Source organism: Siphateles boraxobius, unplaced genomic scaffold (assembly GCF_051911475.1).
Source record: "Siphateles boraxobius isolate OS27281-9 unplaced genomic scaffold, OSU_SipBor_1 3, whole genome shotgun sequence".
In the NCBI taxonomy this organism is placed as follows: Eukaryota; Metazoa; Chordata; class Actinopteri; order Cypriniformes; family Leuciscidae; genus Siphateles; species Siphateles boraxobius.
In genome coordinates this window covers 4,889,151-4,917,053 of record NW_027508919.1, presented here as the reverse complement: position 1 = coordinate 4,917,053, position 27,903 = coordinate 4,889,151, and the positions used below count along the sequence as shown (strand labels likewise).

At 36.9% G+C, this 27,903-nt stretch overlaps 1 protein-coding gene across 1 annotated transcript in view; it reads left to right on the top strand.

Moving 5' to 3' along the window:
- The first annotated feature begins 942 nt into the window (after positions 1–942).
- Positions 943–27,903, top strand: part of pcgf3 (polycomb group ring finger 3) — a 45,074-nt gene continuing 18,113 nt past the window's right edge. Inside the window, exons 1-4 of the mRNA XM_077247523.1 lie at positions 943–1,070; positions 22,016–22,115; positions 24,060–24,177; positions 25,528–25,624. Coding sequence (XP_077103638.1) covers positions 22,101–22,115; positions 24,060–24,177; positions 25,528–25,624 — 230 coding nt within the window. The 5' untranslated portion in view covers positions 943–1,070; positions 22,016–22,100. The remainder of the gene's footprint in view (positions 1,071–22,015; positions 22,116–24,059; positions 24,178–25,527; positions 25,625–27,903) is intronic.

Here is a 27,903-nt window from a genome sequence, read left to right as displayed (position 1 = left end):
AAAGAAAGCTATTTTAAATATTTTTCCAAAACAATCTTATTCCAAGAAATACGCCAACACTACATTCATTTAGGCTACATCAGTGTCATCTCATGCAAAGACTATTGATACTGGTCTTTATGTTTGTTTAGTGGGCCTATTATTAAACAGAACCCTTACGAAAATTAACAATGTTTTTTTACAAAACAAAAACAAAAACATGGTTACTATAGTTAAACCACAGTAACCAAAATGTAACCATGGTCTGTTATTGATAAACTTTTTTATTTAATATTAACTAAATATTTACAATAAATTAAAGGGAAAATGTCTGTTAGTTTTTTTCTTCTTACTATTTTAATTGACAAGATGAAATGGAGAAAATAATTTAAAGCATCAAAATGACCTTCCAGTTTGTTGCAAGTTTAAGGAATGTTTTGTAATGGGATAAATATTGGTATTGGTAATTATTGTTAATAATTAGAAGTTATTACTAGAATCATACATTGAACAGACCATGTCAAAATTATGACATTGCGGTATGATTTTACTAAATGTTGTAAACAGTTATTCCCTTGGACCGTGAGATAAGCCCAAATCCTTTAAGCCTATTTGACGTGCTATTTATTTATTTATTTATTTATTGAGGGGGTTGTGTCTCAAATTCTTTTTTTAAAAAGACAAAAGAGTACCATACTCTTGGAATGTGCTTTTTATTGTAGTCTATTTTAGTAACTTATAGTGCATTGCCTATCTAGCCTAATTTAAATTAAATTAATAATAAAATATTATATTATGTAATTTATGCTAAAAGTCGTAATTTAAGCATAACCACTCAATGTTATTTACTAAGATCCATGTAACTTTTCAAATGAATGAAACACATTAATGAAAGTATAATCCAATGGCTTTAGTCTCTCAGACACCCCTCCTCCCTTTCTTAAAGTCAGCGCATGCGCAGCAGGGCTCTTCGGTGCGCTGCTTCGGCCTGTTTCGGCAGTGGCCGGACATTTTCGCCTCTTTGTTTTACTGATAGTGGATTTAACTCGGATTCAACCCAATATCCAGCGGACCGCTCTGTCCATAAACAGGTTTGTTCCTTTAAACTTGAAACGATTCTCGCTGATCATTGCACGAGCTTTCTTTCGGACGACAAACGGGGAGTTTTCATTTATTCTCGCTGTGTTTTTTTCCGCTTGATGGCAGCTCTGCATGGCTATACGTGCTGTTATCTGTGCGGTTGTGTTGTATGTGTGTAAATGTGTGTGTGCGTGTGAGTATGGCGACACCGGGCCCTCCTGCTCCTAACCGGGGTCATCTTTGTAAGAAAGGAAAAAGTGTAATTTAGTGTAGCTGGAGTTTCATAAGCCTTCACTCCTGTGTCTGATTATAGTTCTTGTGTTGGTCAGTTCTCCTCTTTCTCCTGCCTGGAATGTTCTTGAGAGCTTCTTGACCATCATCATAATCATCATCTACCCATCTGTGTGTTGGAAGTTGGGGTTTGATGCTCTGACAGGTTTGCATGCAAGCTAAAATGAAATCTGGGCCAGAGAAAAAGTTAAAGCCCAGAGGCTTTTGGGGAAGCATGTGCAAACCTGCACCCCAGACTCCTGGAGCAGGAACAACCAACAAGTCATACTTTATGTGTTTTGATATATTCACTTTTGTGAATGCTTTACATTATAGCTGGGGGAACGACAAACAAGATATTGTTGTTACATTATTAATTGGAGTACAGACAATTTTCTGTTGTTCCAAAGTTGTGTGTGGGGGGGGGACGACCTGTCCTCCTTTTACCCACTGGGATCTCCACTCCTACATGATGGACATATGAAGTTGTGATGTCTGGACATTGGTTGCCATCCACATTTCAACGCAATTCTGTGTTCTGGCATCGAATAACCATGTTGACCAATGTAGCATGTTTTGTCTCATGTCCAGATGTGGTGTGTTGGTTTAGAGTGTTAATATACTTAAAATATAAAAGTGTTTTGGTGTATTTGGTCTTATGACACCACCTTCATGCCATGCTTTCAACCTTGAGGCCTTTTATAATACAGCCTTTTCTAATATAGTGAATCTCACGAAACCTGTCAAGAGGTTGCATTCCAGCACAAACTGAAAAGCAAAAAAGTGTTAAATAACATCTTCGTAAAGATATTTAAGTCTATAGTGAGGACCATTAAGATTTTAAATGTTGTCACATTATTTTCAATACTATTAACCTCATTTTCCTCCTAAATCTAACTATCGTATAACAGTATTTCGATTCACCATTGAAATGGGGAGATAATTATGAATTGCTGTAATGACAGTTGAGCTCATGAAAATCATGCGTCTATTCTAACAGGAAAATGCTTTAAAAACAAAACATTTTTACTTTTGGTTTTGGGCTGAAATATGACAGACTCTTGACTGGTTTTGTGAGATTCACACACTGTTGTACACACTAATGTTTGACTCACTACAAGTGAGTCAAAAATTCAGATGAGGTTTCATTAATGCATGATTAACGCTTGGTCAATGGCATGCCCATAATTGTCTGATTCTTTTGCATAAGTGTTAAGAGTATGTGATAGCCTGATGAAGTATATCACGAGGCATGTGTTGTTTAAAACACTTACTTTCGTAGGACTGGCTTAAACATGTGGCCTGTGGCTATAGCGCAGTCCTCTCTTATGTGCCAGCAATAGTTAAATGGTTTTCAGTGAAAACAATGCCTTTCAGTTTGTCCATGTTTTTAGTGCATACCCAGAAAAGCAAGTTCTAAAACCGGTCAATCCTGCGGTCTGGCATTACGCAGTGTAGGGCTGTAAACTTTTATTCCTGCTGATGTGAAATTGTCACGTTAAACAAAAGTGATTTTAAATTGAGCCATTGCAATTTGATTTTGAATGGGGTGAGGTGTTGGTTTACATTTGCAGTTGTGTAGATTTGATTCAGTGGATTGAAGGTAATGTGTGTGACTCAAGTGTGATTTCACTTTGGGTTTCTTTGATATTGATTCAGCTCTTACTTAATAAACTGTTAATATCTGTCAAACTTCAGATTTGCTTTAATCATCTGTTCAGCTTCATACTCTTTAAATGGTTAGTTCACCCAAAAATGGAAATTCAGTCATTATTTACTCACCCTCTCATAGTTCAAACCTGTAAGACTTTCGTTCATCTTCGGAACACAAATGAAGATCTTTTTTAATGAAATCTTAGAGCTTTCTGTCCCTCCATATAGACATCTATGCAACTGACACTTTGATGCTTCAAAAAGTTCATAAAGGGATCGTAAAACTAGTCCAAAATTTTCTAAAGAGACACGATCGCTTTATAAGATAAACAGATTTAATTTAGGCTTTTATATAAATATTGATCAGCGAACATAAACAGAAGCTCAACCTTACCTGCATGACGCAGGACTGTGCGATACACCTAAAAAAATTATCACGATATAATGTTTCATATCGTTCAGTATCGATAATATTGACATTTTTTATAAACTTTTTTTTTAAAGACAAGTAGAAAAGTTTGAATTTAAACCACTGTTTTTTATTTTATTTATGCAAACAACAAATTATATTAGTTTTAGCAGTCAAAAATAAAATGTTAACAAAAATATCTTCTTTGTCTTATATTAAGATAAAAAAGTAAGCGTCAAAGAAACTCTTGAACTTAAATAAAATGTTACAAAATATGTGCTATGTAAAGTAAACTTAGAAAAATCAAGGCTAACTTTGAGGTAGATCAACATCTGTAATAAGTAGGGTTGTAATGGTTCACAAAATTCACGGTTCAATACGATACAGTGGTGTCACGGTTCGGTACGTTTTCGATACAGCAAAAAGAAAGAAATGCCAAAGAAATTTCCTTGATTTAAAAAAAATATATATTAAAAGAAATATTATTTTTAATGTGTGAGTTTTCCTACATCTTGAAACTTTTAGTTTTATAAATGGGGGTAATATTTGAAGGATGAACAAATTCATCACAGAATGTCATCACATTAAAAATAACATTTAAAGGGGTCATATAATGGTACATGCACTTTTACAAGTTGATTGTACTGCAATGTGTGTTGGCAGTGCCTGTACACTACCATCATATAATGATAAAAATCCATCCAGTGTTTTTGTTTTAATCTCCTTATATGTATTCCCCTGTCTCAAATCGTGCCGTTTCACCGTGTGACGTCACATGGCGCATGGCGCCCCTCCCACGGTTGTTGATTGACAGCAGTGTTTCAACACAGCCCCACCCTGAGCGAGCTGTCATCATAGTCCGTCATTGTTGATACACTCGAGCAGAATGGTGTCTAAGCGATTCTGTTGTTCTCTTCTTGGGTGCAATAACAAACACACAAATCTTTTTGATGTTCCTAAATTTGAACCGCTGAAAACGCAGTGGCTGAGTTTTGTTTACGATGGGAATATTCCCCATGATCAACGTAAATGCGTTCATGTTTGCGCGAATCATTTCTCACCAGACTGGTTTTTAAACGAGGGTCAGTATAAAGCTGGTTTTGCTAAGAAGCTGCTCCTGAAAAAGGAATCGGTACCAACTATTCGTGTTCCTGCTGCACCTCCTGAAGAAGTATGACGTTTTATTAACCTTTTACGATACATATTAATCTTTGCAAATCGCTTGCACGCTTCACGATGAATGTGGCTAATGTTTACACTCAGGGTAAATTACGGCATGTATTCTATGTAACGTTATGACGTTCTCAATATGGTTCATAATCCCACGTTTATAATGAACACTGCGTTATGTTCATTGTGTTATTAAAAACTGTGTATGCAGGTGTTACAGTTAACGTGCTAACACTAAGTTACACCTGGTTTACTTGCATGTTACTGATTAAGAAGTAACAGTACATACAAAAATAGATTAAAGTGACATTACGTTAACCAACCATTCAGAAACGTCCTGTTCGAGCCTTAATGGTCGAACTTTTTCGGAGCCGTCATCTTGTTCCGGGTCCGACTCCGGTTCAAATTGGGTATGGCAACACTACAGATGTGTCCTCAGAGACTCCCGCTTCCATTCTTTCGCCAAAATATACCATCAACTGTTGTCAAGGCAACACTCCACGTGCGTTGTCAAAAACACCCCAAAAAACAGAGGGGTGGAGTCAGCAAGCTCATTATCATTTAAAGGCATATACACTGAAACGGCGTGCCGAAAACGGAGCTGTTTTTGAGCAGGTAAAATGAGTGTTTTCTTAAAATACTAATGAGAATTTTTATTAAAAGTATATTACAAAGTTTTCATTTAGACCCTAAAGATTCATATTAACTTGTACAAAAATGGCATTATATGACCCCTTTAAATATGATAATATTTTAGTTTTGAAGTGCTGGATAAAGATGTGTGGCGTACTTGAAAGCATTTTACTATTCCTGCCAAACTTCCATGGTTAACTTACAGTTAGTGTTACTACATTAAGTTCATGGTGATTATTGCTGATCTATGGACTTAAAGCCTATAACTAGTTATAGTTGTTAGTTATTATAGTTACTCACAATATAGCATTGTGAGTTATTCATGGCACAATGTTTCTCATTGTTTCCATGTCAGTGCTGTTTGATCCGTTAATAACAGAGAAATTTTAATGCTTCTCACTAGATCTTGCAGCAATGTTATTACTTCTGTGGCGAATTCAAATGCTTTCTTTACTGGATCTCTCAGCGCTGTGTAGCTAACTGTGTCGGTTGATCAAGATCGGCTCGCACTGGACTGACACTGATGGTCCAAACTGATAAACGGTCCGTGAAGCACAAAATATTAGAGCAGTTTCGTTCCGCTTTCATTACGCTTGCCATGTGATGTTGGGCAATGTTGTGGTGCTCGCGCCAGCGATGCGCGTGCATTTGAATGAAAATATTGAGCGCTATATCGTTAATTTTTTTATATTGTTACCGACAATGGTGTACCGTTGATAAATATCGAGACCATTTTATCGCCTAGTACTATGCGCAAGAACAAACGTTTTGCGGAAGCTCAAACGTGTTGCGTAACACGAGAATTAACCTAATTGGTTCTCGCGCATCAAGCGAACATTCTTGAGCTTCTGTTTAGCACAACTGATGTGTGAGTTGATGAATGTTTATATAATTCAATCTGTTGATCATATAAAGCGATCGTGTCTCTTCAGAAAATTTTGGACTAAACAGCTCAATTCATATGGATTAGTTTTACGATCTCTTTATGAACTTTTTGAAGCGTCAAAGTGGTAGATGCGTAGCTGTCAATGGATGGACAGAAAGCTCTCAGATTTCATCAAAAAGATCTTCATTTGTGTTCCATAGATAAACGAAAGTCTTACCGGTTTGAAACGACATGAGGGTGAGTAATTAATAGGGATGTCAATTTTCACAAATTCCCATGATCGATTGTCGTTTAAATTAACCATCAATTAATCGATTAATCGTTAGCCTTAATACTGCAATATGCGTTTGCTGCAGTGACATAAGGCCAACAGCAGACAGGGTCTGCAAATGCTGATCAAAACGCTATTTTCCTTCCCAAATAAATGAGAAGGGTTTTTAAAGGGGTGGTATAATACCCTTTTCACATGATGTAAAATAAGTATTTAATGTCCCCAGAGTGTGTATGTGAAGTTTTAGCTCAAAAACCCCACAGATATTTTCATATAGCATGTTAAAATTGTCACTTTTTGAGGTGTGTCCCTTTGCAAGCAAATGAGCTGCTGCTCCCCGCACAGAGGGTGGAGCTTCGATTACCTCACACAGACATGCAATGAGAATTTCAAAATCTTTTAGCCTTTTATGTTCAAACCGGAGTTGGACAAAGATGGAGAGACTCAAGGAGAAGTGACAACATGTAGAATGCAACAGGACATTTTTGAATGGTTAATTGATGAATGTATGTAGCTTATAGTTATCTTCTAGTCATTGATTAGCATTCTGTCATTATAATCTATAAATCACGTTCCCGGGGGCAGAGTTTATGTAAATTTTAGGGTTATTGATGTCACTAACCCGGGAGGAATGTCGTGTAGTCCCTACCAGCCATTTGTTGTAGTCCTTAAATTGATTTCTTTAAAAGCAAATATCTTCCTTTGCTTTTATCTTTGAGCGTTGTAACTTTGCAGATGTTGTTTATGCTCAAACAGCAACATTACACACTTACTAAAGTTAAAGTGAAATCATAATCAACCATCCCTTTAATCTAAATAAAAGGGTAGTAGGATTGTAAAATATTTCCAAGTGATTGATTATTAAATAAGTAATTGAATTAAATGATCAAAGGTAACGACTAATACAACGTGTCACCAACGCCACCTCAGATACATGTTTGTCAGAATGTGTACGCTATTCCTGGAACAACTCGCTGAAAACAGCAACTAAACCCAATTAATTCACAACGATTTAATGAAATAGTGTTCTCATGTTATGTAATTTGACAGTCCCAATCATAGTTATTGGTCGTGTATTGCTGTTTGAGCTGCGCACTGAATGAACACCGGTAAACTAGAGGACTTTGCTAGCGCGTTATTTAACTTAAAGAAACGCATCCTATATGATATTAATCAGATATACAAAATAAACATAATATTACAAATTATCTACAGAAAGTTACCTGCCATTCAGAATGACTCATGTTGTGGACGCTCTCTTCCTGGAGCAACGCGATGAAACACTGCAACTAAACCCAAATAATTCACAATGTTTTATTACAATATTGTTCTCTTTATAATGTTATCTAATATGACCGTCCCAATCACAGTCATTAATAGGCATGCATTGCCGTTTGAGCTGCGTGGCACTTTTTACTACAGTGTTAATTCTTAACCAAATGCATCCATATGAGAATAGGATATAGATAGGCCTACACTAAATAAACACAATATTACAACTTAAATTTGCACAAAACAAAAGGCTGCGTATGCACACGCAAATTTAGTCGTAATGAAGGTGTAAAATGGTCCCAAATACTTGCTGAACCGAAGTTTTATCGATTAAATGAATTATTGACAATTAATCGATCATCGATCATCGATTAATCGTTAACATCCCTATAATTAATACAAATAATTTTCTTTTTTGGGGGAACTAACCTTATGGATAGGACACCTTAAGAGGTGTCTTTCTGATGTGATGTATCAAGGATGATTTAATGCATGGTCTATCATTATTTTTGTGTGTTTTCAGTTTAGTGTATTTTTTTTGTAAGAATATTGTTTTAGTAGCAGTCAACCAAAGTTTTTTTTCTTCCAACATGGGCTTATTGTAAAAACGTGCCTTTACCTACATTTTTGCAATACTCCAAAAACATAGGCCTACCTATACATACAATTCATTGCAGTTTCCAGCTGAAATTAACACTAGTGGCAGTAAAGCATCAGCAACTTTCACACAAATTATGATTACAGGGGCAGATTATTGATTTGTAAAGACTTCCATGTGAATCCTTGCTCAAAACTATATTATGACTAAGGCTGGGTTAAAATATAGATTTTTCTACTTTAATCGATTCTCAATTTAATGCAACGATTTCAATTATTAAATCCCAAAATCGATCTCTTGTGCTGTTTTCAGTAGATAAATGAACAAGACTTTGTAGCATGCAATAAGCTTGTGTGCTTTGTTACTTTTGACGTGAAACAAAGTTTCAGCCTTAAAATTCTGTCAATTTTATTATGAAATCCAAACAATAAATTCCCTTTGGTGTTCTTTAATGTGGTGTGACAGAACTATGTATCGCCTCAGTTCAATCGAAGCGCCAACACGGAACGCACGTGAACCAATCATCTCTTCCTCTTTACTAGTTAGTTACAGCATGAAATAAACATGAATGAACATTAGAAGGTATGTTTGCGAAAAGTAACCATGCCCCGTACAACTTTTCTGTACTGTAAAGTTCTTTAAACTTGCTTGATATCTCACCTGGTACAGCGTTGCATTTGTTCAGGTACGTGTCCCATGAAACACGACATGAGTCACAATAAAAGAGCTAAAAGATTTATGCAAGCTAACTGGCATGGTTGATTGGGTTTTTATCTAGCATATCCTTATCGGTTGGTTTATTGTAGAGTTTAGTGTAGGTGATGCGTTACATTCAAAAGATTTTGAAACGACATGATTCTCTTAATCTGACAAGTGTTATCGACCAATGCTAATAATATCAAAATGGGCAAATATCGTCTGATTAATTGGCCAGGGCTGCGTTTGTCAAAAGCATTGTGAGCTAACTTGATCTTAAAGACCATTGGTGGCAATGCTTCTACGATCTACTTAGCCTTACGATGCTTTTGGGCAACGCAGCCCTGGCCAGTGTCACTATTTTTTACGGTTGTCCTTTTCAGGTTTTGTGTTAAATGTCAATTTTAGATGATAACTTGTCAGTCAAAGCTTATTTTGTTGTCTTTAGATCTTTGTTTTGGTACTGCGGCATTTACTCCTTTTTCAAAAGCTTTTAGGGTCATATTGGATGAATTGTGCTGATACACTTTTAGTCCTACTTCCCTAAATGTGGGTCAAGTGAGAGCTTGGGGTGTTTCCTATATACAGCTTTAAGAGAGTTGGAGTTTTGACAAATTGTATTAATATAATTTAAAAAAAATATATATATATTTTTAGTTAACCCAAAAATGACTTACCCTAGCATTGCTCCAAACACATAATTACTTTTTTCTGTGGAACACAACAGGAGATCATAGGCAGAATTATTTTGCTGCTGCAAGTGGATTGAAGCTGTCAAGTTCCAAAAATGACATACGGTAAAATCACTATTAAGCATCATAAATATGTGCAAAATCTTCTGAAGCCATATGATATCTTTGTGTGAGGAATGGACTGAAATGTAAGATGTAGGGGCTACTTTTATGTCAATAAAATATGATCAATATGATCAAAGATGGCTGTGAAAATATATCGGCATTGTTTCCTTTTGAGGTTTCATTCGTTTAAATTTAATCCAATGAAAGACATTGAGTAGACATTGAAAACATTAAAGTAAATTGATCAAATTTGTACAATTGAAAGTGGGGGGGAAATCACATTATGAAATAAATGTTTTTCTCCCAAACATGTTGGCCACAATTATCAGCACCCCTAGAAATTCTTATGAGTAAAATATCTCTGAAGTATTTTCCCATTCATATTGACATTTTTAGCAGGGTGACTAAGAACATGAAATTATCCAGCCATGACTTCTTGTTTCACAGGAGTATAAATATGAGGAGCACAAAGGCCAAATTCCCTAAATCATCCATCGCAATGAGTTAAACCAAAGAATATCCTTCTGATGTGCAGCAAAAGATTGTTGAGCTTTACAAAATAGAAAGCAGCTGTAAGAAAATAGCTAAAGCATTGAGAATTCCCATTTCCACCATCAGGGCAATAATTTCCAATCAGTTCAATCAACCAAAGATGTTGCAAATCTGTCTGGAAGAGGGCTTGTGTCTACAATGTCTTCATGCAAAGCGGGGAGGACCGTTCGAGTGGCCAAAGATTCTCCAAGGATCACAGCTGGAGAATTGTAGAAATTAGTTGAGCCATGGGGTCAGAAAGCCTAAAAAAAAAAAAAAAGAAAAAAAAATTCAAACAGCACCTACATCACCACAAGTTCTTTGGGAGGGTTTTAAGAATGAAATCCTCTGATCTCTTCCAAAAGCAAACTCCAGTTGCAAGACACGACTGGTACTTCAAACGGAACTGGGTTCTATTGTCAGATGAAACTAAAAAAGAGATTTTTGGCAGCAAACCCACCAGATGGGTTTGGGGCTAACAGGAAAAAAAAGTACCCCATGCCCACTTTTCTAAATATACTGCTGTATGTACATCTTGTACAGATACATGGCATCGTGGATTCTATCAAATACTAACAGGTAAAAAATCCAAATCTGATTGCCTCTGCTAGAAATCTTAAAACGGGCCGTGTTTGGATCTTCCATCATGACAACGTTCAAAATCAACACAAAAATGGGTCACTGAGCACAAAATGATGCTTTTGCCATGGTCATCCCAGTTCCCTGAACCCTATAAAATATAACGCATTCTCATCCTTTGGCGTCATATGTGACGCCATATGACAAAACGGCGAAATACTACGCACATGGCACCCTTTATCGTCAATATAACACGCACTGTGATGGGTAGGTTTAGGTGTGGGGTAGGGTCTGCGTCTCATATTCACGCTAAAGGATGCCAGTTAACTTTATGACGCCTTGGGTTCGCGTGTTATATTCACGCTAAAGGGTGCCATGTGCGTAGTATTTCGCCGTTTTGTCATATGGCGTCACATATGCCACCAAAGGATGAGAACGGGCTCTAAAATAAGTGGGGTGAACTGAAGAGGAGAAGCACCAACATGGAGCTGGGAATCTGCTGGATCCGGAGAGATTCTGTATGGAAGAATGTGGTGTCTGATCTCTTGTCAGGTGTTCTCCAAACTCATCAGGAATTATAGGAGAAAACTCAGAGCTTTTATCTTGGCAAAAGGAGGTTGCAAAAAGTTTTAAATAAAAGGGTGCCATTAATTGTGGCCAACGTGTATTGGAGAAAAACATTTATTTCATAAAGAACCCCCCCCCATTTAATTTCTTTTAATTCCTTTTAATTCAATGAAAGGTTAGAGTTTATTAAATAAAAGTTCAAAAGGCAATGCAGATTTATTTTCAGAGGCTTCATATTACCAAGAAAGAAGGATTCACAAGAAATAACCCTAAATTACAACCACTGAGTTTACAAATGCTCATCCTTATAAGTATTGTGAGGGGAAGTGAATCAGTATTGGCTCAAAGTTCCTCATTTGATCTGATGTTTTCAGTCTTGCAGGATACAGTCTCTGAATTACACAAGAGTCAGCATGCTACTTTGGTGCTTCTTGCGTATGTTATCTCAAGGAGACAACCTTCAAACACACAATCTCTCTGTGTTATTGCACATTCTGGAACACAAACAAGTTTCCAAGTCAATGTAAAATTTCCTCCTATAGCCTGTAAAACTGGCGAGTGTTTTTAGAGAGCTCAACAATGCATGCCTTGTTAAAAGATTCCATGCAATAAGCTGATGAACTGCAGATCAAGTGTGATTTAGATTTTTTTTTAATGTGGTTAACTACTGGAATTTCAGAGATTTGGGATTTTACTAATAAAGTCATACGTTCTCGTCTGATTAACCGATTAATTTTTAGGTGGGTCAGTATTGCAAAGGTCACTCTTCTTTAGTAGATGAACATTTGTAATAAAGTGTCTGCCAAGGAAGAAAACCAACAGAAAATGTTTCAGGGCTGAACATTGTTCTACATTACAGAGAAATATCAAACCATAATAATGATAAAATATAAATAAGCAAATGCACGCATAAAGCTTGCTGTGACTGTCTGGACATTTTTATAATGTATTGTTGACTTATTGTTTTCTCAGTCAATGTCGGTGGTAGGGATGAAGCACGCTGACTCAAATCTCCGCAGCATAGTAGTGCCTATAGAGAAATGGAAGCTAAGTTAAACGTCATGCAGTAAACGCTGTACTAATTTAGCTTCCATACTCCGCATGAACACTTGGACATATCTGAAGTTACGTGAAGGCCAAGTATGGCAACCCAAACTCTGAATTTGTCCTCTGCAGTTAACCCATCCAAGTTAGCCTAGCACACACACACACACACACACACACTGCAAACCATGGACACACTCACCTGGAGCAGTATCAGCTCAGGGAATATACAGTATATTATGCACCTAACTATAGCCCAAATTTGTCGAGGTTAACGTTTGAGCAAGCGGCCATGTAAAGTGGTTAATGTTAAGCTACAAATAGCATTTTTCAAATAAGCCATGTTTGATGTCGTTGAATGAAAGGTGAACGCTTGGATATCCTGTCTGACATGATTACTATATGTACCAGCCGTTATAACGATCTGTCCATCGGACTCTGTGACTTCTCCAATTCCTGTGGAGGTTTTTTTTTTTTCTGCGACTAACTGACTAATTAAAATTTGCCTGGGATAAGCCTTTTGTTGTCGGCTATTAGGGTGCAGCCTTCTTTTCACACCATTGAATCTGATCAAGTATTTAAACTAGTAATGGTGGCTTGGCTGTTTCTTATTGTTTTTTTTAAGTAACAAGGTTCAGTTTTTGGAAGACACTTTTTTTTTTTTTTGCAGGATTTTTGGCTGGACTTTCACCCAGCTTGTTTGAGTGATTTGTTCTGTAATGTGGCTTGGCATTCATTGATGAGTTATTCACAAATAAGACCAGGAATGTGTTTCAAGAAAGTAATTGGGGTCAGTTATGTGTTGATATTGATTTTTAGGTATACAAATCCTTCTGAAGAATAAATGCCTTCTGAAGTGAAGTGATGCGTTCGTGTAAGAAAAATATCCATATTTAAAACTATCGACTAAAAAAACTAGCTTCCAGCAGACAGCTGAACGCAAGTCGACCTATGCCAAAAGAGTAACACTTGAACTTGACGCACAACGTAATGACGAACGCGGTTGCCCAACTCTGTTTGTTTGAACCGCGAGAGGCGTCAAAGCTTACGCTACTCCTACGTCATAAATCATCAAGCAGTGTTTCCCCTACAATGTATTCAGCAGCTGGATTTTCAGCGCCGCTGTAAAATCTTTCCATGATCAGTAATATCACGACATTCTCTTCATTCACGTACACACCTAAAAACACTGAGACATGGCGACCGGCGGCGCTGCATGCGGTGGCTCTGAATCCACTTGTAAACAAGGAGGAAAGAGCCACATATGGAAATATTTTCGATTAGGCTAATGTCACGTTGCCATAAGGGGCCGTTCACATAGCGCGTTTTTTGCGCGTGCAAATTCATTATTTCAAATGCGGGCGGCGCGCTCTTTTTCCCAAGCGCGCCTCTGTTCATGGTTGCATAGCAACGACAGACGCCAAGGGAGAGCAAGCGCTTGTGGAAAGGAGAAAGCAGTACGAACTGCGCTCTCCATGATGACGAGGAAGTATCACCTACAGCTCATAGTCCTGATAGTTAACGTTAAATCATATTTAATTTTTCAGATGAGTCTACTAAACTTGTTGGTGTCCTTCAGAAATCATTCTAATATGATATGTGATGCTCTTTTCTTTTTTTTCAAAGATTCTTTGATTAATAAAAAGTTAAAAAGAACATCATGTAATAATATAAATAAAATTTTAAATTAAATAAATGCAGGCTAGATGAGCATAAGACTTCTTGCAAAAACAATTAAATACCCCCACAATCATTCAATTACCAAAGAGCCTTAGAGATCTTCTATGTAAAGGCCAGAAAAATTAAGTGCTGACAGATTGGGTGTGGCCTTTCCCATTAACATAAAATTTTCAATAAATTGTAAATAATCTTTTTCTGGGTTGTGCTGTTTCATTTTTCCCCTAAACAATTTCTAACAAGCTGAAAATGAACACAAAAGAAAAACATGAATAATCCTGTCTAAAATTATAAAATTAAGGTTTCTGTTTGGACTGCAGTTCAAGGTACGTGCTGCAATAATCATGCCTTGAATCAGTTGATGGTATGTCATATTTGTTTTTCTTAAAATGTCCATTTCTATCCACAAAACTTGCCAGAACTCATGGTTTAAGGGTTTTAAAAAAAAAAAAAAAATGCCCCCGGACCCCATCACACGCGGCTTGGTAACAACTTCGGGCACATAACAGCACCGCTGCTGGAAAAATTTCTAGGGGAAACACTGATCAAGTGTTACTCTTTTGTCATAGGTCGACTTGCGTACGGCGGTTTAACCTCCCCAGAGCCATTTCGAGCACTTTTATCACGGATGTAGGTTTTGATGGACTTCCAAAAAAATATACCCATTCACTCCCATTATAAGGCTTGGAAGAGCCAGGACATTTTTTTATATTACTCAGATTGTATTCGACTGAAAGAAGAATATCATATACACATAGGATGGCTTCAGGGTGAGTAAATCATGGGCTAATTTTCATTTTTGGGTGAACTATCCCTTTAATAACAAAAATGTTCTATAGTATTACCATACTTTTTGGACATGATACCATGGTTTTCTTGGAAGTATCTTGGACTACCATTCAAATGTATGTAGGCTATAATCACTTATCATATAATTTACAATCTGATATCATTGCTTTTCCACAGTACTCACCACTATACTTTCTTTTTGTAAAGGTTTATTGAATCTGTCATTTAATAATTCATTAGGCCAGGTGCTCTTGCACTCTGAAAAGCGGTATTATCAGGTTGCTGAATGACATCAGTAAATCTCAATTGTTCAGCAATCTTATTGTTCAGCTCTGTAGGCGTAGAGTCGCACCCAGCGCTCCCAAACAGAACCGACACTCCTCAATTGATTTTTCAATTGAGGATTCTCCTTCAATTTTTTTTTTTAGCACCAGGCCATAAAAGACTGTTTGTAACAAGCGTGAACCACTATTTTTGTCTGATTGCTGGTCCGTGTTCATTTAAGCGTTTGGGTCACACACAAACCCATTTTTCCAGAGACAAAACTGCTCTGCTTAGTAAGTCTATCATACTGTGGTGCCTCATTAGCTCCTCACAGAGCGCTTCATACAGCTGGCAGCGTCTGTGTGCCCGGCCATCTACCAGAGCACTTCAATAGAGCTGACGGAAAACAGCGTATCCTTTGTAACATCAAATGTGTGAGAAACTGGGCGAAAGGTGTTACTGCTGGATGCTTTCTATGAAAAAGTCTGACACACCCTGTTATGAAAACCATATTCACCTATGGCATATGAGACGCCCTTTCTTCCGGGCCTGGTGAGGGCATTTGTTGTGACCCTTTGCTAGGGTGTTGCTCATCCCTCAAGGCAGTATCTGTTAGTGTACCCCAATGGGCGAACATGGATTTTGGTTTCTCGCTTGGAAAGCTCGAAATGAGATTGAAATGCTTGGTTTATTTTGCTTTAATATCAAATAGTTTAGCTTTATTAGGTATATAGTTTTTTTTATAGCATTAATCTAAGTTTTGTGCAGCGCAAAAAGGAAAAAAATCACACTACTCTTATTTTTTTCCAATGATATCTTATAGTGACCGAGTTTGTCAAGCTAAAAAAAACAACAACAAAAAACGGCACTTACACAAACTTGTGATCGATAAGAACATAGCAATACAGATCTTAGTCTAAGTCAGTGTTCTTGTACAGGAAAAAGAAGTGTGAAATTTGCCCGTCCCTTTGTATTCATCAGAAAAAATTAAGAAAATAATTTTTGTAGTTTTTGGTGGACTACTATAAACAATCTTTGTAATTTGTATAGGGGAAAAATATGCTACATTGCTCCTAGATTGACGCATCGAATATGATTTATTTTATATAAAATTGTTTTCTGTAATGTAAATTACATTAAAGTGATTTGTTACATTTTCTGTTATTTATTTAATTAATGTTTATTGCATTATATTAGTTTTGTGTGTTGCTCTGGCTGTGTTTTTTCTTTGTGTGGATGACTTATGCAGTGTCTGTACACGAGTTGGCGTTTTCACCATAAATTTTAAAAGGATATTTTTGTTTGTTTTTTTAATTTCCATTGACTAATGCTGGTAATTTTAAAAATGGCTAAATGCTGGCCAGTTAATTGAACAGTCTACAGTTGTTGTTGTTGTTGTTGTTGTTGTTGTTTTTTTAAAAAATTTAATAAGTAATGTAGTTGCATAACACTACTTAGTTTTAGTGTAAATTTACACCGATAGTAAACAGATGAGTTTATGGGTTAATGAGTTTTCAATACATGAGTTTATGTATTTGGCTGAGTCCATGCTTAAAGTCAGTTTTGTGTCTTTAAAGTGCTTTGAATAAAGATCTTAGACATTTTTCTGTGAAATATTTGTATCCAAATTCTCTGAGATTTCTTATCTGGACTTCTTGTTTATTACAGTAACACATATTTGGTTTTGTTGTCTGTGTACATAATGCTGATAAAATGCTTTCATAGAACATGCTATCAAAAAAAAAACTATCAGTGTTGAAAGTCTCAAACCCAGTTTTTTCAAAATTTGTGTATGTTCAGTTTGATTTTGCTCTAAGTGCTACTGCGGTGATGTGATGGTTCGGTCATGCCTCAGTTCCTCTACAACCCCCTAGCATGATGGTTAAGCTCCAAACGCAAACTAACAACTGATACAATTTGCACCAATGTCAAATTGATCCTTCAAATTTTGGATGCTCTGTGTGGAAATAATCTAAATATTGGTCATGTTATTTTAGAACCCACTGAGAATCACATGGCTCCAGTCTGCAGGCTGTGATAGGGCACCGTTTCCTGTATTGTAAAGAGATCTGTTTTCTTTTATGTCACTAAAGTACCACAACAAAGTTAAGTGGTGCCCTCAGCAATGGTAGATTGAATTGTTTTGAATTGAATTGATTTGTTCAGGAAGTTTAGTTCGTAAACTGGAATTTGTGAGGTCTAGACTCTAGAGTGTAATGAAAGTTTACAAAGAGAATTACTCAGGTCAACATGAAACGTTATTCACAACATTTTTTACTTCCATAATGTGATGTATTTCTGAGTGAAACGGGATATACATTGAAGAAATGTGGGCCAGGCCTTGATTTTTTTCCGTCGGGAATTGCTTGAATCTTGAAAACGTTGTCAGCTGTTTTTTGAAACTTCGTCTTTGTAAAAGAAAATCATTTCAGAGGCTGAGCACTTTATTATTTTTCTTAATGAGTAAAGATTATGAAGACAAACTTTTTTTTTAATAGCATGCATTGAATCAATCACAGTAAATTGTATTATTAAATTATGTAAGTAATTAGGATTTATTTAATGTCCAACCAAGTTTTTGAAGCTTGTACTCTATCATGTTGAGCTGTTGGATCTGCTGTAATTCTGATGATACACACTTACTCATATCCTTAGATGACCTACATTCATGTCTTCTGGTTTAAGTGCACTAATTTCACAGGCTAGTGAACAAACAGAAACTCCCAGGCTGGGAGTCTCTCTGGACTCAAGCAGGCAAGCAAGAAACGTATGCGTGGGCATCTAGAGAGGTGACAGCAAATTGTAATACAGATCAGTAAAGGATGATCAGACTGCACTGATAGGGAATTTCTGGGAAAAACATTGATAACTCAACTGCTTGTTGTGGTACTGATACCAGCAGTGTCATCCGTGAAAATTTAAATGAGTTAGAAAGAATCAGGATTTCACAGGCTGCCTGACTTTCTAATGCATGGCGTATCATTATTTGCAGTAGATGATCCTAATTAAAACACAATGAATGAATCGAATGAAATTAATCAGTTTTAAAATGGCAGTGACTCGCCCATCAGGTATAGTAGGGAATGCCAGGATATTGCAGCCCAGACCATCACTGATAGATAGATTTCACCTCAACTCCCCTGGATGTGGGAAAGACAGTGAAGATGGACTCATCAGAGAACAATACATGTTTCACATTGTCCATAGCCCAAGATTTACACTGCTGGCACCAAGTAACCAACATTTGGCATTGGCACAAGTGACAAAGGTTTGGCTATAGCAGCCTGGCCATGAATATTGACCCCTCGGAGCTCCTGACGAACAGTTTTGGTGGGAACAGGAATGTCGAGGTGCGCATTTAATTCTGGAGTGAGTTGGGCAGCTGTGGTTTTATGTTTTTTGGATACAATCCGGGTTACATCTTTTTCAGACAGCTTCCTCTTGCGTCGACGGTCACTCCTGTTGGATGAGGTTCGTCCTACGTGGTGGTTTGTCGGCATTACCCTGGATGCCATAGCTCTCAATACACCAGAGGGACTTGCTGTCCTAGTCATAGATGAGCCAGCGAAACGCACTCCAAGCATTTGTCCTCTTTTAAACTCTGATATGTCTCCTATTATGTTGTGTGGATTGCAATATTTTATGTACAGCTGTGCTATTGCTCTCCTAATTCAGCTTTCACTGTCTGCTTTTACTGATGGAGTGTAAAATCAGTGAAGATTGGCCACCAGGCCACACATATATTGATGTGAAACCTCCAACACTATATTTGCCAGTGTTTCAGTTTCATTGTCCAATCCCTGTATTATTTATACATGCATACTGTACCACACACACACATCAAAAGTAAAACTGTTTCGGAGTGTCTTTTTTTACAAAAAGTGCACAAAAAAATTCGCTCTCGCCGCCCTGCCAGCGACGCTGTGGAAAGATTCGTGGACGCATAGATCGAATGCTTAACAATTATAGTGACATGTTTGCTAACGAAATAACCATGATCACAAAAGCCACACCACACATATGGCTTTTATTTGGTTTAAGTTCTATTCTAATTTACATTCCCACAGAAATAAAGTGTATTAGCATGAAAATCTTGCCTATAAATAGTGTTGCGCGCCGCCTTATCAAATTCAAATGATCAACCTCTCCTCTATTTTGGTTGGGAACTAATGTGGTCAGAACCAAAGGTTACAGGACTGCGTACTCTGGAATCCTCTCAAACGGAGCACTTCTACATTCCGATTCGTTGCCGCCGGTTGCCGCCAAACCGCGTCATAGCTCATTACCATAAAGTTGACCAGATTTCAACTCTCCTCGCCGCTCTCACCGCCTCTACGCCGTAGACTACGCATCGGTTTTAATTTATACTTCTGCGTCGTTGTCCGCGTTGACGAACGCAGAGGGAGCATGTGAAACCCGAGGGAGTGGTGTGAGCAGACCAATCGCAGCGGTGCGCACCATTGACTTGCTCTCGCGCACGCCGCGGTCAAAGATCAAAATAGTTTAACTTTTGCCGCTGCGCTCTGTGACGAATACCAGCGCGGCCAATAGAAACGGGACATCCAAACAATCACGGAAATCAAAATGGATGAACGGCTAGTATCGGAATTTCCTGAGCTCTATGAATGGTACAAGTTTGAGGTCGTATAGGGACTTTTAATGTTTGAATAAATGTTTTATTCTAAAAAAGAACTGAGCTCATGATTCGTGTGTTGATTTCGATGTTATATGTGTGTGTGTGTGTGTGTATATATATATATATATATATATATATATATATATATATATATATATATATATATATATATATATATATATATATATATATATGCAATATATATATATATATATATATATATATATGCAATATATATATATATATATAGGCGGACCTTTAATTGTGGACCCGCTGAGAATGCCAGAGAGCCCGAGCACATATACTAGTGCTCGTATTCTCTGTGTTTATTAGTTTACGATCTGTTTAATATACCTGTCTAATACAACTGTTATACATAGAACGTATGCACGTCCCTCATGACACCTAATGTTACACCTGCTCAATTTTCTCACGTGGGGGAGAGGTATAGTTTTCAAATGTGTTTTTAAAAAAGATAAAACATTTTCCCAACTTATTTAGAGGATGAGTGTAAAAAGCGATGGACAGATACATAATTTACTGCTGACCGAAAGGAGGAACAACAATCAAAATAACTAACCTTATTATACTGACATAGAACTCCAGCTTAAAAGGTTTTTGAAAACTCTGCCTACTTTGCTCTGGCATAGCGCAGCACAAATCACGTTGTATCTGAAGGGCAACGCTAAACCCAGCGGCCAGCGCAGCGCATTCTGCGTCCTGTGGGAAAGCCCCTTACGACGTAGCTACGGCGTGAGTTCGACGCAGAAGTAGAAGGCTGATTTATACTTCTGCGTCGGACCTACACCAGAGCCTCTACGCCGTAGACTACGCATTGGTTGTAATTTATACTTTTGCATCGTTGTCCGCGTTGACGCACGCAGAGGGAGAATGTGAAACCCGAGGGAACGGTTTGAGCAGACCAATCACAGCGCTTGCATCCGCGTAGAATTGACACGTTGTTACATTTTTGGAGAGGTGCACGTCAGGGTACGACGAAGGGTACGCGCGCTACACACAGCCTACGACGTAGCTACGGTGTGAGTTCGACGCAGAAGTATAAATTGGGCTTAATACTTCTGCGTCGGACCTACGCCGGAGCCTCTACGCTATAGACTACGCCTTGGTTTTCATTTATACTTCTGCGTTGTTGTCCGCGTTGATGCGCAATTACACATGCTGAGGGAGCATGTGAAACCCAAGGGAGGGGTTCTAGCAGACCAATCACAGCGCTTGCGTACTCTTAGAATTGACGCGCTGTTACATTTTTAGAGAGATGTTTTATTGTTTGTATTTTGTGAGTAAAATATTCAATGTGTCCTGTATCGTAGCTACGTGTATGACCTTTGCAGCAAAAAAACCCGCGTGAAAATCAGTTCGGTATTCAGTGAGATATGATTAATTAAATGCGCTGACAGCTCATTGCACCTGCCAAACAGATTACACTGAGCGGAGCGGGTGACCGGTTTAAGATGGCGGCCCCACGGCTCGTCCGCGCCAATAGGCAGTAGCGGTCGATAGGGCGTCTATCTATATGATGTCTATGCTTTTGACACGATCACCCAGAGTTCAAATCCACCTTTTGCCGAACTCGTTCTTCTCCCTTTTCCCATCGCATGTCAGATTGGAAAGGCATTTATTTTTAATATATTTGAAGAAAATATGTGAAAAGTGGAATTATTATTTATCGGGTATAGGTTTAGGGCTAGGTGTAGGGAGGGCTTTATTGTCCCAATAAGGTGGCATTTATTTAATAAATATAGCCTGATCATATTTGCTGTTAATCACTGTTGAAAATATGGATAAAACTAATTTAATGTATATTGGTGGTAATAATAATAATATAATTTTCCAGGTTATCACTATATAATGTATCAGTTATAGTTATCAGTGATATAATAATGCACATTGTTTAAAGGTGTTTGAAGACTGTCATCAACAGATAGTATGTCTTAAATTTGCTTTTTGCCTTTTTTATTTTTATTTTTTACAGTTTTAGAAATACTGATAAGGAGCTGATAAGAAAGCTGTAAATAACTCCAATAAAAAAAAAAAAAAGCTGAATACTATTTGCAATTTTGACAACTTGAAAACGGAAAATATTATTTACTGAAAACATTCTGGAAAGGCAAAGAGGGAAAATAGTCTGTTTCCTTGCAATCATTTTGTGTATAAATGTATGTAAATAAATAAATGCCTGTGTGATTTTTTCAGCTGAAGTGGAGCACAGGATGCAGAGTTAACACCACCCTGTGTCTCGCAGAAGAAGCCCGGCTGCCAGACCCTCAGCAGTAGACACATGGCGGCAATAGGGGTAAGTGCATCACTTCCTTTCTGCTGCACAATGTTTAAACTGATCTTAACAATCTTAATTGGTTCACCCTCATTTCCTTGGAAATTGTTGTTTCAATCTCATATCTTCTTTTTTCATAAAAGGAGATGTTTGGCAGAATGTCCGAGCTTCTGGTTTTCTGCAACAGAAAGATAAATTGTGATTCATACTGCTAGGCTTCAAAAAGGTCCCATAAAAGTAATTCACATGACTTGTGTGCTTTATTCAAAGATAATATTCTTTGTGTGAAGCCTGAAATTCAGGTGACGGTAAATTTAAGTCGTATTTAATTAATAAAATAAATCCTGTGCTGGAGCTCACAAACCTCATTTGTGCATGTTTAATAAAAACAAAATTGTTATGTACCATGTAACAGTTTGTCTAATGTCTATGCTAAGTATTTTATTTACTAAAAACTTTAGTAAGATCTGTTTTCAAAAAGCGACACCCCATGATCCTTGTGTAATGCTCAATTTTGGATTTCAGTTTTTTTTTCCTCAGAATAATGTATTTAGACACATGGGTAAATGAATGGCTTTGAAGCTCCAACATTTATTGAAGCCCACTAATGTGAGAATGTAATATTCACTGCATGCAGCCCGTGGCAGTTCTCTGTCCTCATTTGACACTGCACTTATTATGTTATTGCAAAGTGGCTAGTGGCTGAATTCATGAATTCATCTTTTATGAGGAAGTGCCATAACATAAAACACCTGTGGTTATGCCTTACTGAACACATTTAGCCTTATTGCAGTGCTAGTAGTGCTTCTCTTTCTCTACACACTTTTCTACACTGCAATTACTTCAGTTCCAACCAGATCCAATGTACAGAACTCATTCAGAGTTTTTGTAATTTTACAAGTTATCAGTGAACATTATTTCAAAGACATTAAAAATCTATTATTAATATAATATATATGATGATGAACCATGCACAACAAGACAGGGAATTAAAAGCGGTATGTTGATTCTTTAGGGTTGATGTTTGTGCAATATTTATGTACTTCCTCTTAATATTAATACCGACATTTATTCATATCTTACATTTGAAATTTTAGGCAATCTCTGATCATTCATAACATTAAATTTAAGTGGATTATGATGTTCTAATTGCTTTTATAAAAATCTGTGTTCCAACACAGATTGTTCTTCAAAGCTGAATTACAAATATTGAAGCAACATAGCTCTAATTATTTTCTTGTCAGTGGGCAGCTGGTGTGTTGAATAATCTTTTTAATGTGTATTGAATATGAGCAGCATGTGTCCTGACGCTGTTTGTGCTGCAGTGGATAACACTGGTCAATAGAGTCGTCTGGCTGCCACACATGGGACGTCCCAAAACAAACATCATGATTTGTCTTTAAAGTGGCGGGCGACTAGGAATTAGCCGAACAAAAACAGTTTTCTCTGAAAACATGAAAATGGCTCTTGTTTTTAACATTTGTTTTGATATAAAATATGGAGGCAACCTAATGTTAAATTAGTTGGGATATACACACATAAAAACCAAGTCTCTCTATTGGCATTGATGGTTCCATGAAGAACCTTTTACATCCATGCGACCTTTCCATTCCACAAAAGGTTGAATCTTTAGATTTTTAAAATGTTCTTCACAATAAGAAAGAATGGTTATTTTAAGAATTGTTTTCTGAAAGGTTCTTCTATGGTAAAGCTGCGAAGTTAAAACCCACTTTGGAGCCTTTATTTTTAAGAGTGTAGGGTTGACCCTAGTGACCTATGAGATATCCCTCCTGACCCCTAATCATTGGACCTTATTTATTAGTAATTAATATAGATCTTTTGATGAAAAACTTGTTAAATTACGTTTTATAGTGTGCTTGGTGTGATCCTACAGCTTGAGGTTTTCATTGTGGTTTTGTGACATGTTTTTAACCTCTCTTTGTCCTCCATTTCTCTCTCATCCAGAACCCCGAGATGTTAACCAGGAAGATTAAACTGTGGGACATCAATGCCCACATCACCTGTCGTCTGTGTGAGGGGTACCTGATCGACGCGACCACGGTCACTGAGTGCTTACACACATGTGAGTGTTATTTCTGCACCAATATCTACTCTTTATTTTAGTTAAGAGGATCATTTTGAACAGATGTTAAAGTGCTCATTTACTCATTTATTTTCATGTGAATTTTGAAGAATATAATTGAATATTCAATATAAAGAAAATAAAAGGACCCCCCCCCCCCCCACTAAGAAGTAGCATAAAAGTGGTCCAAATGACTGCACTATATTTCAAGTCTTCTTAAGCCATATGATAATTTTGTGAGAGGACCAGACCAAAATTTACATTTAATGAAAGCTCTACTTGGCATTTTTAAGTGAGAATTAGTGGTGTCTAATTTTTATGCAAATCATTATTTGAGTCCGATCTTTTCTGATGAATGATCTGGTTCACAAAATCGGTCCAAACGAATTGTTCATGAATAGGACTGATTCAACTCTCTGGCTCAATGATGCAGTGCCAGTGACTAACAGCTAACTGGACAGGCAGACTTCATCCGAAATCGCATACTATCCTACTATATATTAGGTGAAAAACAGAATGTTCAAAAAATAATGATGTCCAAATTCACAGTACTCAAAAAAGAGTAGGCATAAAGTACATGGATGACCTACTTCTTCTGGCGAGATTCTGAAGTGTGAAAATGATGGACACTTTGCTCTCCCATGAGGCCTCAGGAGAGGATTTGTGAATGGCAGTAAAGCAGTGTAATTTACGCCGGTAGGACACGATGACAGCATAGCAAAAGTAGTACGTCCAGATTGCATTCATACTACACACATTCATACTATATAAAACATGATTTTTTTAGCGGCCGTGAAGTAATTACTTGAGTACCTTCTCAAAAGTTTATGCAATTTCGGATGCAAACAAAGATTGTCAGTAAAAAAAATCATGTGACCCGCATTAAAAAGGACCTGACTCAAAATCTCTTTTTGTGAAACCACTTTTGTGGTTTGAACTGCAAGGATAAGTACATTATGACAGCATTTCTATTTTCAGATTAAGTTTAGTATGTCAAACTCTCACTAGCTGGTTACAGCCAAGTTTTGTAGCATTTAAACTTCAGTGATTGAATTAAACACTAGAGGGAGTCATTGTGCCAAAGATTTTGTGTTTCTGAGTATGTGATGGGAGATTTGATCAAGAGCCTTTAAAATTATGCATTTGGTAGTTTGAGTCATACAATTAAAGGTGCTATTCGTTTCATTTTTATATTTTGCCTCTAGGTTTGTGCCGAGTCATTTTACTTCATGTTATTTAATTCACGTCAGTGGGACATTCATGTGTCTGTGGAAATCAATATAATGAATACAATGTGATATGTACAAAATGAATCGACTAACTGTGTTTATATATTATATCTATATATAGTCTGCAGGAGCTGTTTGGTGAAGTACCTAGAAGAGAACAACACGTGTCCCACATGTCGGATTGTCATTCACCAGAGCCATCCACTGCAGTACATCGGGTAAGAGTTTACCGCAGCAGACAAACACGTCTCAGTCGATGTAAACCCCACAGCAGCCCAGTAGGGGTCCATCAAGGCACACCGGTGAATAGCGTTGTCTTTGACTGCTGGGTGTTGTGTGCATGCGTGTGTTATCTGCGTGTCATACAGCCACATGGATATTTGAAGGCGGCGTGTCTTCCTCCAGCTCTCTGTCGGAGGCTGAATTATTGATGTCCAGGGTGGAGTGTTCCTCTTCAGTGCACACATCCAGAGAAACATCTGGCGATGTGACCTGAAAGTTTTACGCTCTTCTGGAACCGAATCACTCTGTGTGATGATGTCATTTAAGGACAGCTAAACCATCGGTAGTAGGTTTACTACAAATCCAGACTGTGAATCAGGGTAGAGCTGGCACATGGAAAATCAAGATTATAACTGCAGGGTGTTTGTTTATCACGGCAGTGCAGAATTCTGGACCTTTTTGGGTCATTTAAAAAAAAAAATTCATCATTTCAAAAGGAAGTGACCTCTTGAGGGCACTCTGCATAAAAGGGGGCTCGCCATTGAAAATAATTTTTTTTAAGTCTCTTATGCTCACCAAGGCTAAAATACAGTAACAACAATAATATTGTGAAATATTATTAAAATTAAAAGTAATTGTTTTCTATTTTAATATGTTTTAAATTTTAATTTATTTCTGTTATGGTAAAGCTGAATTTTCAGCATCATTACTCTAGTCTTCAGTGTCACATGATCCTTCAGAAATCATTCTTATATGCTGATTTGCTGCTCAAGAAACATTTCTTATCAATATTAGAAACAGGTGTTCTGCTTGATTTTTTTTTTTGTGGAAACTATGATAATTTTTTTTAGGATTTTTAATGAACAAATGCTCAAAAGAACAGCATTTACTTGATAACTTTTAATACATTTACTGTCACTTTTAGTAAATTTAAAGCTGTAGTCCGTAAAATTTTTTGTGTTAAAAATGTACAGAATTTATATAATAAGCGAGTACATTATGAATCCATTTTCCAAACCATGTTTTTGTGTTATCCTGAATCACTACTGTACACCTATTATAAGTGTTTATATTGGGACTATTTTAGACTGGTTTGGGCCGTCATAGACATAAACAGAGAGAAGTTGCTCCGGTAACAATGTTCTTCTGCAAGATGCATGCAGTGCTGTTTATTAATCTCTAGAGCACCAAAAGTTACGGACTACAGCTTTAATGCATCCTTGCTGATAATTAAGTTATTTTAAAAATAGATGGTGGTTTTACTTTAGCTCATGGTTGGTTGAAAGCTGCTTGTTGAGGAGAGTTATTTCTTTAAGTGATCAGATTTTTTTCGAGTAGATTTTTGACTGGCTGGACTAGGATAGACTCTTGACCATCCAAGCATCATAGCACACCTTTTTTCCAATAGTTTTTCTCCATAAAATGTAAAAATGTAATTTATAGTATGTTACATATAAATTTTGTTTAAGTTTTTGAATCATAAGTGACTTTGAGCTCATGTCTGTTAGCTTTGAGGTCATCTGTATGCACGTGTACTGCACTGTAAACAATTTATTGTAATTTTACAGGACATTCCTGGCAACTAATTGCAGTAAATTTACAGCAAGTAATATACAGTATTTTTACCGTTTACTGTTACAATAAAGTACTGTATTTAGACAGCAGTGCTACTGTGATTGTAGTAGGATTATTACAGTAAAATACTGTAAATTATTACAATTTACTTTAAATTTACTGCAACTAAGTTGTCAGGAATTTCGTGTAATTTCACAGGACAGAATTACAATGTAATATTGTAAATCAATATACTGTATATATCCTGAATTAAGAGAATTATCAGAGGTTTAGATGTTGATGTTTTAAAATCACAATTGAAAAAATCACCATTATGGTGAACAGTGTTGCCTTTAGTTGGGCGATTTGACTCTTGACTACTTATGTGAATTTATGGTCTAAGTAACAATGTTTACCAAAACACATAATTTGTTGGAAAGAAAGCCAGACACCAAGGTGGTCTGATGATAGGCCTATAATATACAACATAATAAAGTACATAAAATTTACTGAAAGTGGTTATTCGTTAATAATATATTTTTTTCAACAGCGTTAATTTTTTTATACAGATCAGACATCAAGCTGATTTTTCTTTTTTTAATATTGGGAAAGTAATATTTGGACACACAGACATTAAGAATCATATGAATCTCAACAATGGTGACATGCTTTATGCTACAATGCATTCCGGGAGGCACCATAGTTTAAAACTCTTGGCTCC